We start from the raw sequence: 12813 nt of genomic DNA on the forward strand, positions 1-12813 counted from the left end.
TCTTCCAGAACCCCTCCACCTGTCCTTGCCATCCCTCTCTATCCCCCACCCCCTCTATCTGAACTTGCCATGCTGATGTCATGGGTCCCACCAGTGCAGCTGCTTCCTCTGGGCTGCAACCCCACTCTGTCATCCTCAGTGGCCTTCAGTTCTCCAACACCCCCGCTCCTATGCTCTACCTTCTCCCAACTCCCAGTCCTCCCAGCTACTAACCCATTTTACCTTCCCCTTCTCTGGCTTCTCCATGTTCTCTCCCATGCTTCTAACCTTGTTCTACCTAACGCTCTTCTACACTCTGTTCTACCTCACCCTCTTGCCTATCCTGCTGTACCTTCCTGCTTTCCCCATCCCGCCTGACCTTTCCACTCTAGCATCTTCTGGCCACCACTGTCACACTCCTGTATGCCCCAATCCAATTATCTCCCAACCTTCTAACCATGTTTGACCCGGAGATTTCACCTGGTTTCGATTCCCCACATTGATTGCCGATTTTTTTTTTAAAACAACGACAACCTGTTGACATGCTATTGAACAGGATTTTTTGGAAACAGAAGATTAATAAAATGATGTCATGGTTATCTCAGCTCACCTCAAGCCGATGCGAGATTTCAGCCAGTTTTGTTATGGCTGGCTCTTTGTAAACAAATTCTTGTTCATCCAGGTCGCCAAACTTGGACCCATAGAAGCCAACACGGAAATAGGTACCAAACATCCTCTTTCCATCCTACAGAAGATGAAATTTTTATGGTTATCTTGGAGCAACCACACACTGAAGCAATGATCCTGTTTATACTGTTCACATCCAAAACATGAAATGAGAAAAGTCCATTCAGCCCATCAATTCCACTCCCTCCACAGCCTATATATTCTACCCCACTCATTCAAACTTCAGGGAAAGCTCTGCCTAAATATTCTTTGATTCCCAAAAGCAACCAATATAAATGCCACCCTGATATCATTCACCCTCACCTTATACAAGTTCCTTTCACGTTCAACATGTCAAACATTTTATTTATCTATTATATTTTAACCTCAATGACCTATTACAGCATAGAACTACTGTATCTCCCTTTATTTTAAGGTGTTTTCCTTCATCCCAGCCAGCAGGGGAGGGGGCGGGCTGAGCTGTCTCTGCCAATTTCTCGAGGTAGCTTTTGTAAAGCATGTGGGCCAAGATCATAAGGAAGCATAGAATGAAAAATGTCCAATCTGTCAAGACCGCAACTTCCACAGATCATTTACAAAACAAATTACAATACATTTTACGTCTACCAAAAAGTTCAGCAGAATGTCTTCCCGACTTCTCCTCTCCCAAGCAATGGGCCCTCCCTCTCGCTGGGAATCACTCGTCCTCAACTTAGCTCCTCTCTGTGAGACCATAGTAGCACAATAGAGGCTGGAAACCACATTTTCAATCTGCCATCCCATGATGCAGTGCTTTGTTGGCATCAATATCTTGCACTTCCATGCTTTCCTACACAAATTACAGGAAACTTTGTGATATCCGGCACCGACGGGACTGAGCTGTTGCCGTCCCATCAAAACTGCCGGACAAACCAGCGCTAATGTTAAAACATACGGAGCTTTTGAGCTCCGTATCTAGCAACAAACCCTGTTGCTTAGCAACAGCTTCTAAACAGTCGGCCATAGCTTGCAAGCGTCTCTGTAGCTTAGCAACAGCTTCAGCGAGACCTTGCAGAGCCTGACTGGTGAAAAAAAAGCAACAAAAAGAAAAAAAACTTACTGAACCGACTCCTGAATTTTGCCGGTGGACCGAGCATTCCGGACAGTTAACCTCCGGATAAACCAAAGTTTCCTGTACTTCAAATCAAGGACTAATTAGGTAGAATACTGTGATTTTTACTGCTAAAACATTGTGTTTTACATTTTAAATGTAGTGACCTATTGTTACAAATCAAATTTATTCCTTTCAATACTAAATTAACACTGTTGCTTATGCAGTATGTAGGCAAATAAAATTCATATACTTTTACATATTTTCCCTCTGCTCTTGTGAAGGCTCTGACCCAATGCTGGGGTTTAGTTCTAGGCACTATCCAGTACCTTGCCTCTAAGTGGCCATTCTTTACATGTAGATTTAGAGAGTCTGTAAGATATTTGACTGTGCGATCATCACAGCTGATCCCAATCCTGTCCTTACCCAATGAATACACATGCACATTGTCTGGACACATCCTCTCTGGACTGGGAGTGCTGATGGCACTTTTGGTATCCCAGTTGCTGCCTTGGTTGAGATAAACTCACTCAATACAGATTACAGATTGGATCTAGGACCTTCCTTGTCTGACTAAGATCCACACTGAGAAATCTGTTCAGCAACTGAGACGCAAATTAGCTTACATATTAATTTTTATATAATGGCCCAGAAATTCGGGTCCCAACGCGTGAGTACGCCCGGGGTACTCACGCGTAGGCCCAACGAAAGTGCCGGTTTCGTGCATGCACTGCGCATGCGCGGGAAACCGGCACTTACGTTCCCCTGAAATAAGGGGTTCAGCGGTCGAACGCGTGCGTTGGAGAGACAGCGCGTGCGCATTGAACTTACGTTTTTTTTTGCAGGTTTCTCCGGGAGGGTAAGTCTCCAGCAGTTACACTTTTAAAAAGCTGGCGCAAGGCCTGCTTTTAACAAGGTAAGTGGTGAATTAATTAAAATTAAAACATTTTTTCCACAGGTTTATTATTTTTAAATACTTTAAAGAAAGGTAAGTTTATTTTTAGCCTCATTAGAAAATGTAATTAATTTTTTCAAAAATTTAAATTATTGTTTAAAATAGTTATTTCATGTAATTTATAGTTATTTTAACAATGTGATTTAAAAAAAAAATTATTTGAAGTTTTAGTGATGTTTTGGGGCTTATAGTATTTATAGGTTTGACAGCTCTTCCTGTCAAACTTATGAATGAAGCATTCCCTGCTACCTTCCATGACCCACGTGATCCCAGGGGACACATCGAACTAACTGCGCCCCTGGGATACGCAAGCACTGCGTGCCGGCAGTTGGAGGAGGCCCAGAATTGGAATCCCACGTGAGCCCACAGCTCAACGGCCGGAGCGCTAGGTAGGTGCAGGTCGGGGGCTTGCACCCGCGGAAAGCCCCTGACCCGAATTTCTGGGCCATTAAATAACTGGAACCAACTTTCTCCTCCAAGAAACCTCACAAGCCTTAATTTTGTGGTATTTATAAGGTATAAGTCATCAAAGATTAAAATCATTACAATTTTTTTTGTTTATTCATGGCTCAACAATGGGGGTATCCAGAGACAACTGCAATAAGGACAGATGTCTCAAGAATTTGATCCTGATGCTTGCTGGGAGCACAGAAAGCCTTGAATAGATTGTGTTGGATACCAATGTGCAAGTCTCAGATTTCCCATGTGCTAATAATGTATGCTCCAGCAACCCTGAGAGTAATACTGGATGAGGTATGTCATTCCTCTCTATATAACATACATCAGCAAAACATAACAAGTATCCACTTTAAAACCAAAATACAATTCACAGCAAGCTTTGGGTGGGTTTAAAATTTTTAAAAATCAATTAACTGGTACAAATCAATCTACACCAACATATATGTTGAGAACGAGAAGTACGCACACTGTTAATCATTAATCAGCAGCAAACAAAACACCTTTAGAATGTTAATAAAGGTTAGAGAATTAGGACATCACTTGCATGTAATGCATTTTGGGGTAGAATGAAAATTAAAATGCATGTATATTGCAATCATGGATTTTTTTTCCTGTTAATATATTTTGTAAATTTTTATGGTGGCTCTCATTTTTATGTGTATGCATAGCAAGCTTAAAGAGGACAAAAAGTCTATGAAGAGTACTTTCTGTCCAAAGTACTCCCCCATCTCTGGAAAAAAATGCAGCTTTTAAAATGTAATGAACTTCTCAGTCACGTGTCCCGAAATGGCTCCATTTATTTAAATGGGAGGCGCTATTTTGAACGTACTTGGGACCACCCTGACACCAGGAAAAGCTCTGTACTATCTGCATAACCCATTTTTTCCCAGAAAGACACTAGAGTGTACTTTCCCTAGACTTACTCTTCCTGGACCTTTCTCCTTTTTATCACTAGCACAAATCAGTATTGATACTCATCAAGGTTATAAAATACAGCAGTTTGTGCTCCAAGAAAACAAGAGGAGCTGTTGTCAACAGTGCAACACTTCTGCCATTGAGGAGACAAGTTGGCAGCCCGTTGCCTACCTCTGCCATTGCCCTCTTTGGCAGCTCTTAAGAGCCACAAGATAATGACATGCCAACAGTACTCCCTGTTCAATTTTCCCTTTTGCCTGCAGAGAGATACAGCAGTCTTCATCAAATGCCTCCTTTTTTGGTATGGCTTGATTTGATAATACTGCAAAGTGGGGAAATCGAATTTGTGCCTTCACATTCTGTAATGCTACATTTGCATTGCCACAAGTGAATATTCTTTGGTGTGTTTTGCTGTATGTAACTCAACCATATTGAAATGCTGCCTATGTGTTTGCAACATATAGAAAATCTACAAGCAGATCACAGGCTCGGCAGGTAACAGTGAAAAAAGCAACACAAGGAACAACCACAAACCAACACAGGATCAAATACTAAACTTAACAGCTAATTAATAACTTTAAGACAGTAGACATTGCAACATGCAGGACATGAGACAGAGGTGATTTAACAAAAAAAATTGTGCAACATTCACTCCCTATTTCTACTTATAATTAGCACTGCACAAATGTCTATGGTTTGTTTTTCCACGTAAATGTGTTTGAAAGACCTGCTTTTATATAAATCCTTATGCATGGCTTTGTTAAGGTTAAGTCATATCTAACTAATCTAGTTGAATTTTTTTGATGAGGTCACTAATAAGGTAGATAAGTGAGCGTCTATGGATGTTGTCTATAAGGACTTACAGAAGGCATTCAATAAGGTTGCACACAAGAGACTATTAGAAAAAATGAGAACGCACACAATTGGAGGTAGCCTTTTGACGTGGGTTGGAAATTGGTTGGGAGATAAGAGAAAGAGAGTAGGAATGAAGGGTATGTACTCTGATTGGTGAAATGTGACAAGTGGTGTTCCCCAGGGATATGTTCTGGGGCCTTAACTTTTTACCATATTTATTAATGACTAGGATGAAGGCATAGAGAGTTGTATATCCAAGTTTGCAGATGACATTAAGTTAGGGGTGACAGTTATAAGTGTAGATGCTGCAAAGGGGCATAGACAGATCAAGTGAGTGGGAAAAATTATGGCAAATAGAGTTTAATGTGGGCAAGTGTGAGATCATCCACTTTGGACCCAAAAAAGATAAATCAGAGTATCTTCTAAATGGTGAGAAACTAGGACCTATAAAGGAACATAGAGATTTGGGAATCCAACCACAAATTATTAAAAGCTGGTAGACAGGTACAAAAAGCAATCAAAAAGGCTAATGGAATGTTGGCCTATATCACAAAGGGGCTACTATACAAAGGGAAGGAAGTTATGCTTCAGTTGTATACAGCCTTGGTCAGACCCCATCTGGAGTAGTGTTTAGTTTTGGGCACCACAGCTCAGGATATATTGGCCTTGGAGTGGATGCAGCGGAGATTCACCAGGATGATACCGGGGCTTAGAGGGTTAAATTATGAAGACAGGTTGCATAAACTTAGCTTGTATTCCCTTGAGTATCGAAGATTGAGGGGTGATCTGATCAAGGTCTTTAAAACGTTAAAAGGATTTGATAGGGTAGATATGGAGAATCTATTTCCTCTGGTGGTGGAATTAAGAACAAGGGGACATAATCTTAAAATTAGAGCCAAGTCATTCAAGAGCGAAACCAAGAAGCACTTCTTCACACAAAGGGTAGTAGAAATTGGGAATACTCCCCCAAAAAGCCAAGGATGCTAGGACAATTGGAGCTTTCAGACCGAGATAGATTTTTGTTAGTTAAGGGTTTCAATGGAGCAAAGACGGATAAATAGAGTTAGAATGCAGATTAGCCATGATCTAATTGAATGGCGGAGCAGGCTCGAGGGGCTGAATGGCCTAATCCTGTTCCTAATGTTCCTCATCATATCTCTCAGAAATGTCACAAAGTATTACTTTGAAGTGCAATCACTGTTGTTATGTAGGCAAACACAGCAGCCATTTTGCACAAATGTCCCAGAAACACCAATGAGATGAATGATCAGTTAATCTGTTTTTGGTGGTTTCAGTTGAGAGGAATCGCGGCAGGGTTAGGACCATGCAACTGCACGGGGCCCCCAAGTCAATCAGCGGCCCCGAGTGGATCCAGTGAAAGGACACCTATTCAATGGTAATAGCTGATCCTTGACCATTTTGTCAGCTATCTTTATATTACCTCGTGCAAACATGCCTTTTCATGATCGTACGTGTGTGTACTTGGCAGCAGATTAAGTAGGTAGTATTTAGTATCATCATCCAGTAAAATGTAGGTCCCCAAACCGAACCCTTACACAGGGCTCTCGCAAGGCAAATGCCCCACCTGGGAGGAATTTTGGCAGGGCAATGGAAGAACTTCCTGCTTCTCTTTTAAGAATGCCATGGGATCTTTGATCCCAAACAACACTGCCCATGTACTTCATAATTTGAGTGCAGTTTCACAATGATTATGTTGCTTTGGAGAGTCATGGTTCACACATTATCTAAGCAAAATATGGCAAATTCAGGATATCTACAAAGTGGTTTAGGCTTTGCAAAACACACATCATAAATCCAGCGAAATCACCTGTTTGAGTTTGGGCATCAGCTGTGAAACCATCTCAAGAGGTAGTCTCGCACCTTTTAAGCCTCACACAGGACATTAAAAATTTTACCAGCACTGTAACTCTGGTTAGCAGAGTATTGTTTGTGCAGTTAAGTACTTATTTGCAGGGCTCCACTTCTGCCTAATTTGAGAGTAGTACAAAGCAAGCTTGCACTATTCTAAAGTAAGTACTGGTTGCACTAATCATGTGAAATAGAGAGGACATGGCAGAGAATGCTGTCCAGGGGTGGGGATAAAATTAACAGTAACTTTGTAGAAAAAGAAAATTTGAAATAAGAGCTTATGGGAGTGAATGTTGCAAAATTATTAAAAATATTTAGTCACACAAGACAACCACCTTGATCCCAACACAATGAATGTTGGTACTTGGGATGCATGATAAAAGCAAGCACCCAGAGAAGAAAATAAAAAGTCACGTGAATGGCAGCAAATTTAATTTCTTTCCCCCCCATTAAGGAATGCTCAATGATTGCATCGGGTATCGCAATAGATCAACAAAGTGGAAAACTTACCACAATAGGACAGTAATAAAAGCGGGAGGAAGGGGTCAGCACCAGGGCGAGAGAGAGAGAGAGAGAGAGAGAGAGGAGAAAACATAAATTACTTTAATCAGGGCAGGGATCTTTGAAACAAAAAAAAGCAACAAATTCCAGCAATAAAAGTAAATTAAAAAAGACAACAGCTATCAAACCCACTCAAACATCACAGCACAGCACAACATGCAGTATCTGGTATAAGAGAGATAGCATACACAGCACACCACAAGATAGATGATCGAGAAAGGACAGGACGCTAACACAAATCACAATTGGAAAAGCAAACAGGCTTAGGAGGCACTTTACCATGCAATGTTGCAATGTGTGACTGTGAATAATGGACACAAATAATTGCATTGAAAAAAAAATGTTTAAATCAAAACTAGTAAAATAAAGAAAAACCTTACTGCCAGCAGCAGTGAGAGGCAAATACATGTCTGTGAAACAAAAAAAATAAAAGCTAGTGATAATGGAAGTGACTCATTCACAGGACTCTTCATTAGTGAGAAAATGTCTATTTAACATGCACCGTCTGTGAGATCTGTTCATCCGAAAGCATTTCACATGACCTCAGCAGACAAATACACAATTCTGAGGTCAAAAGAAATGACTTCATAGCCAGACAACAACAGAACACCCACAGCCAGCACACACGGGCAAAGCATTCGCACGAGTCTTAGAAAAAACATTAGTGCTCCAACACCAACTGAAGTAACACCTACCTCCCAGCCAGTACTCTGTGTAACAGAAAGTAGAGTCATGTCAAGTCAGTCACACAACAAACAAGATCATGCAAAGTTGGGATCACATGTGCAAAAAGAAAAGTATGCATGTACAATTTTAAACATAGGTTTTTAGATATTTTTTCCAATGATTTGCTCAATTCTTACAGCAAAATTGAATTAAAGTCAACTCTTTTTTTTAAACTTACCTAAAATTAAATATTCACAACTTTTTTTTAAACTTTTGAAATTAAAATTAAGTGAAGTTTGTGAAGTTAATTACCTGATGAACTATTTTGCTGAATGCATCTTGGAGTTTACCATGAATAGTCGCCAGTTTTTTTGCATCACGATTAGCTTCATGGATTGGAATTAGAACCTTGTAAACTTCATTAACTGCCTCATACATTCCAGCCTGTTATTTGAAAGTCCAAAATACTTAATATAGCAAGAGAAAATCAGCATTTTTTACTATCCAATTTTAATAGAGGGTTTAAAAAAATGACCCTCAAGGCAAAGATTCCTGCTGAGTTATGATTCCACAGGCACCAACAACCCTCTGGTAACTTAACCAACCTGAGACATTGAATGTCAACAGCCTATTTCACCATGAAGCCAGTCCTTTCCTGGCCCAACATCCACACATGCAATTCAACAGTGGGCTCATGGTTAGTGATTAGGAGCACGTACCTCGGTTGATTTTTATCCTCCTTAGCCTAAAGCTAATTGTTGACTGGATGCAATCAGCTAATTCGGTACTTGAGATGGGTAGGGAGTGTTCTGTCACATTTCTAATATCTTTTTGCAGGAATCTAGCAGTCTCTTTAAATACTTCCTCAAGCTGCAGACATTATTATGGTCCAGTATGCAAAAGACATTATTCCTAAGAAGCATTTCTTGATATCTATCTATTTAGATGTCATCCTATTCCATTTGGTCAGTGTGAAACCTTGATCAGATACGGAAAGAGAGGCTGAGAGAGATCTTTGAACTCGATTTTAAGTGGTAGTTGCATTTGTGCGGGGAAACCTAATTTTGATTCCTGTGAATGGATGACCACCTAACGTAGTTACCAGAGATAACTGTTCAATAAATCGACTTAGCATTACTGTCTGATAATGTTTATTCTTCTGTCTTCCCAAAGTTGGAGGCCATATGGCAGCTCATGACATATCCAGTAGGCTAGAGTGCAGTGAAAAGGGATCTCCATTTGATTCCTGGACGTGGTACATTTACCCAGATTTTGAGCAAGAATAGGTACACTCTGGGTTGTAAAAAGTGAGTGTTCACCTACAGAGATGGTCTGTGACACTGAACTCAAAGAATATATCTTGTGTAAAAACCTGAAAATGTAAACAGTATTGACCAGGAATCAAATTTGGGATCTTCCTGCTCTGTATAGGCCAACAGCATACCAGGTGAGCATTTACCCACCGATACGTTTGGGAAAACATAAATAGGACTACTCCGCCATTGATCATGTTGGTCTCTATGCAAACGGCTTTATGAACCAGCTGCCAGGAGGCACGACAAAATGATCCCTGGAATGATCTTGCCCAGTATTTGTTTGGCACTGCACCTAAATGATACAAAAGCAATGAAGAGCTCAACAGAGTGGAAGAAGTGAGGAGAAATTGAACCCTGTATCTCCCCACTTCGTAGTACAGCACATTGCTGCTAGAACATTCTACCTAACACACGGGCATCTTTTTAAAATTGCAAGGAAATAGTTACCTAAATCAAATTTCATTGATAGGACCCAATAGTGTATCTGATTTTCCAATGCTTAAGCTAGTTTCCTTGGGCTACCGGAGACTCAATTCTGCCAGTGCTTGGAATTGGAAGGTCAGGAAGCAGATCAAGGAAACTGATATTACCCATTTTTCCTAACTGGATACAATAGATCGTGGACTGGATTTGTCACTGGCGCTGGACAAGTGCACTCCAATGTCCTGGCTGAAGCACATTGCAAGTGGATAAATGGAAAAAAAAAAACACAAATTATCTTCAGTAACACATTAGAAGGTAAGAAAATGTGGAATGAGAAAAGACCATTCAGCTCATTAAGCCCACTCCTTTGGCAGACCATGTACAATTTACCCAATTATGGACTCTACCTCACTCATGTAATCTCATGAGGGGGACTCTATTAATATGCAAAAGGTTGTCAAGCAAAACCCCCAGTATATTCATTCATTCATTTCCACATCTCCAGCATTTAACTTGGCCTGCTGCCCTTCACAGGTACCATTCTGCCCACCACAGCAGCAGCACAAGAAAGCAGAAAAACTGAAATAATACTTACCATTGAAAACAGATCTGCAGCTTGCTCCAGCAATCCCACAAGACCAGCTTCTGTAAAATACTTCCCAGAGCAGATTCCTTCCTCATCCGGTGAAAGAACATCATCAGAAACCGCAGACTCCTCCAAAACATTGAAAGAAATGTTCTAGAAGGAAACAAAGAAAGGTATACAGGCTATGGACAACCTACGTGAACAGAAATCTTCTAATTATTAGGGGAGCCTATGCAGCTCGTCTTTGATCAATCAAAGTCTCCACAAGTACAGAACACACAGAGGAATAAATAAAGTTAAAAGCAGCTTGACTATATTTCTGTCAAGGGTCACAAATGCAATCAACGCAGATCTATCAACTCTGTCTCGTTCAGTGGGAATCTCCCATCCTCCCATCTGTATCACAATCACTTGTCTCTACTATACTGGCAAATCCTGGCTTAATGGTTTCCTGGCTTCAAGGTTTTCCTTGACTTTATCTTGCTGGAGAGACACTATGGGTGTGGGGCTATCCCTGCAACTACAGCAGTAGTGAAAGCCCTTTATCAAAAATAAAGGATCAGTAGTTTTAATAGAAGGATGGCAGGATAGCCTGCCTCTAGTATTATATTTGTTTATTGCTATAGCGGCACTCACAGATGTGAAAATGGGCAAGAGAAATAAATGAAGCAGCAAGAAGGACAGAGAGTGAGAGGGAAAGAGAGGAAGAATAAAATAGAGACACAAATATATCACAAACATATGCCACATTTATACTGCATTGAAAGATGCAATATTTGTTCTATTTTCACAGCAAAGCAAACAGGAGCCATGTTATCAATGTCTGGTCACATCACTCTGATGTTGACATGGCAGCGATCCAACACCAGTACTTAAAAGCCCTGATCACAAGCATCCCACCACAAGTGTGATTATTTATTAAACTTCTTGGGGTAGTTTCCGCTAGTTTTGCACCCAGATTCCAGCGGAATCATCCAAACCAGTGCAAACAATTGGGGAATTTTAAACGTAAGTGAGTTACGCCCAAAATCACTTACTTTCGGGTTTTCTACAATCTTTTACGCTGGTTTAAGATTCAATCACCCGATCATGCCCCGCCCACAAAACTGGCCACGCCCCCAGGTCAACATTGCGAGTTTCTACTGATTCAGGAAGACTCTTCAAATTACGCTGATTTTCTTAGGGGTACAGGCACTTGTAGGCACATTTTAAAAGTATTTGCATATCAAAAAATATTTAATTTACTAAGAAACTGACTACTGTACACCAATAAAAGATTCAGTATAATTATTTTTAATTCATTTTCAGTGATTTTAAATCAGGTTTTTCCACAGGTGGAGGACTGGACACTTATTAAAAATGTTTTTATTTTTTGTGATAAACCTATTTTCAGCTGTATTAATAAAACTGCACCAGGTTACCACTCTTAAATATATCAATGAATATTTTTTAATGGAATGTAAAAAAATAAATGATTACACTCTATTACGCTGCTCGATTGCACTGGTTCATGGAAGATTTTACGTTTATGATTATGCAGATGCATTTTAGCAGCAACTTTATCTGTAACCTAACCAGCGCAATTTCGGGCACAGTTTCCTTATTGTGCCAAAAGTGCAATACTTTTTGAATCATGCATAATTAGGAAAACATGAAGGGAAAACGTCTAAGCAATACTGCAAATAAAGAAAGTTGCTGAGAAGAAGCATTAAAGACCTATTCAAATTTAAACTGGCAAGTGTGGTGGGGACCAGGATTGCAAATCACTGGTTTTAGGCTAGAAAAAGATTTAGACATTGGGCTTCTAGAAGGATCCAGAAGACTTTCATGGGCATAACACCATAATAACACAGGCTAACCTCATAACCGCAACCTTCCAGGCAGAAGGAATAGAGAGCTGCAATCAGTGTGCTAGTCTATAATAGTCAGGGTCAGCACGGGTGAGTCCAAGATCCTCCTAGAGAGATATAGAGACTGGTATGGAATATAACTTTCAGGGCTCCGAACAGAAGGGAACAACTGTTTGGGGTAGGAAAGTGAACCTCGCACTTGCGGAAGAATAAAAATCAGAAGAAATGGGCAACCAATGACACATTAAGGAGAACAGACAGGTGCTGCTGGGACAGTGCTTGGGGAAGTGCTCACTCTCTGCCCCCTTGTGGCAGTGAAATAAGGAAAGAAATACAGAAGCGTCCGAGAAGCCCAGCAACCCCAAGCCCAGTCCCAGAGCAGATGCAGGGATCAACTGAGCAAGCCAGAATTCACACAATCTACCCCCTCCTTCTGATCGATTATTCAAAAGAGAGAACATACACGAATACAGTGAGTCAGAGATGGACAAAGGAGTACACAATACTCTCCAATTGACCCACTTTCCACATTCAACCCTTCAATGTCATTCCAGAGACCAATGGGACCATCAGATGCATCAATACAATGGCTTGGGTACAATAAAGATATATATTATAAACCT

The 12813-nt window shown here is 40.5% G+C and overlaps 1 protein-coding gene across 8 annotated transcripts in view; it reads right to left on the minus strand.

Annotated features, from left to right (window-relative positions):
* Window positions 1–12813, minus strand: part of dock7 (dedicator of cytokinesis 7) — a 210576-nt gene that overhangs the window by 7943 nt on the left and 189820 nt on the right. For 2 of the 8 annotated variants that reach the window (XM_085982670.1, XM_085982669.1), the window contains 5 exons: window positions 10350–10493; window positions 8328–8459; window positions 8045–8059; window positions 7730–7759; window positions 590–715 (listed from right to left, as the gene is read on the minus strand). In XM_085982670.1, coding sequence (XP_085838796.1) covers window positions 590–715; window positions 7730–7759; window positions 8045–8059; window positions 8328–8459; window positions 10350–10493 — 447 coding nt within the window. Of the gene's footprint in view, window positions 1–589; window positions 725–7729; window positions 7760–8044; window positions 8060–8327; window positions 8460–10349; window positions 10494–12813 lie in introns of those variants that run through there. The other 6 variants (XM_085982671.1, XM_085982674.1, XM_085982675.1 and 3 more) reach the window with 4 other exon arrangements.

The sequence above is a fragment of the Somniosus microcephalus genome, chromosome 3 (assembly GCF_052327205.1).
Source record: "Somniosus microcephalus isolate GS21.2 chromosome 3, FLI_Smic_1.0, whole genome shotgun sequence".
In the NCBI taxonomy this organism is placed as follows: Eukaryota; Metazoa; Chordata; class Chondrichthyes; order Squaliformes; family Somniosidae; genus Somniosus; species Somniosus microcephalus.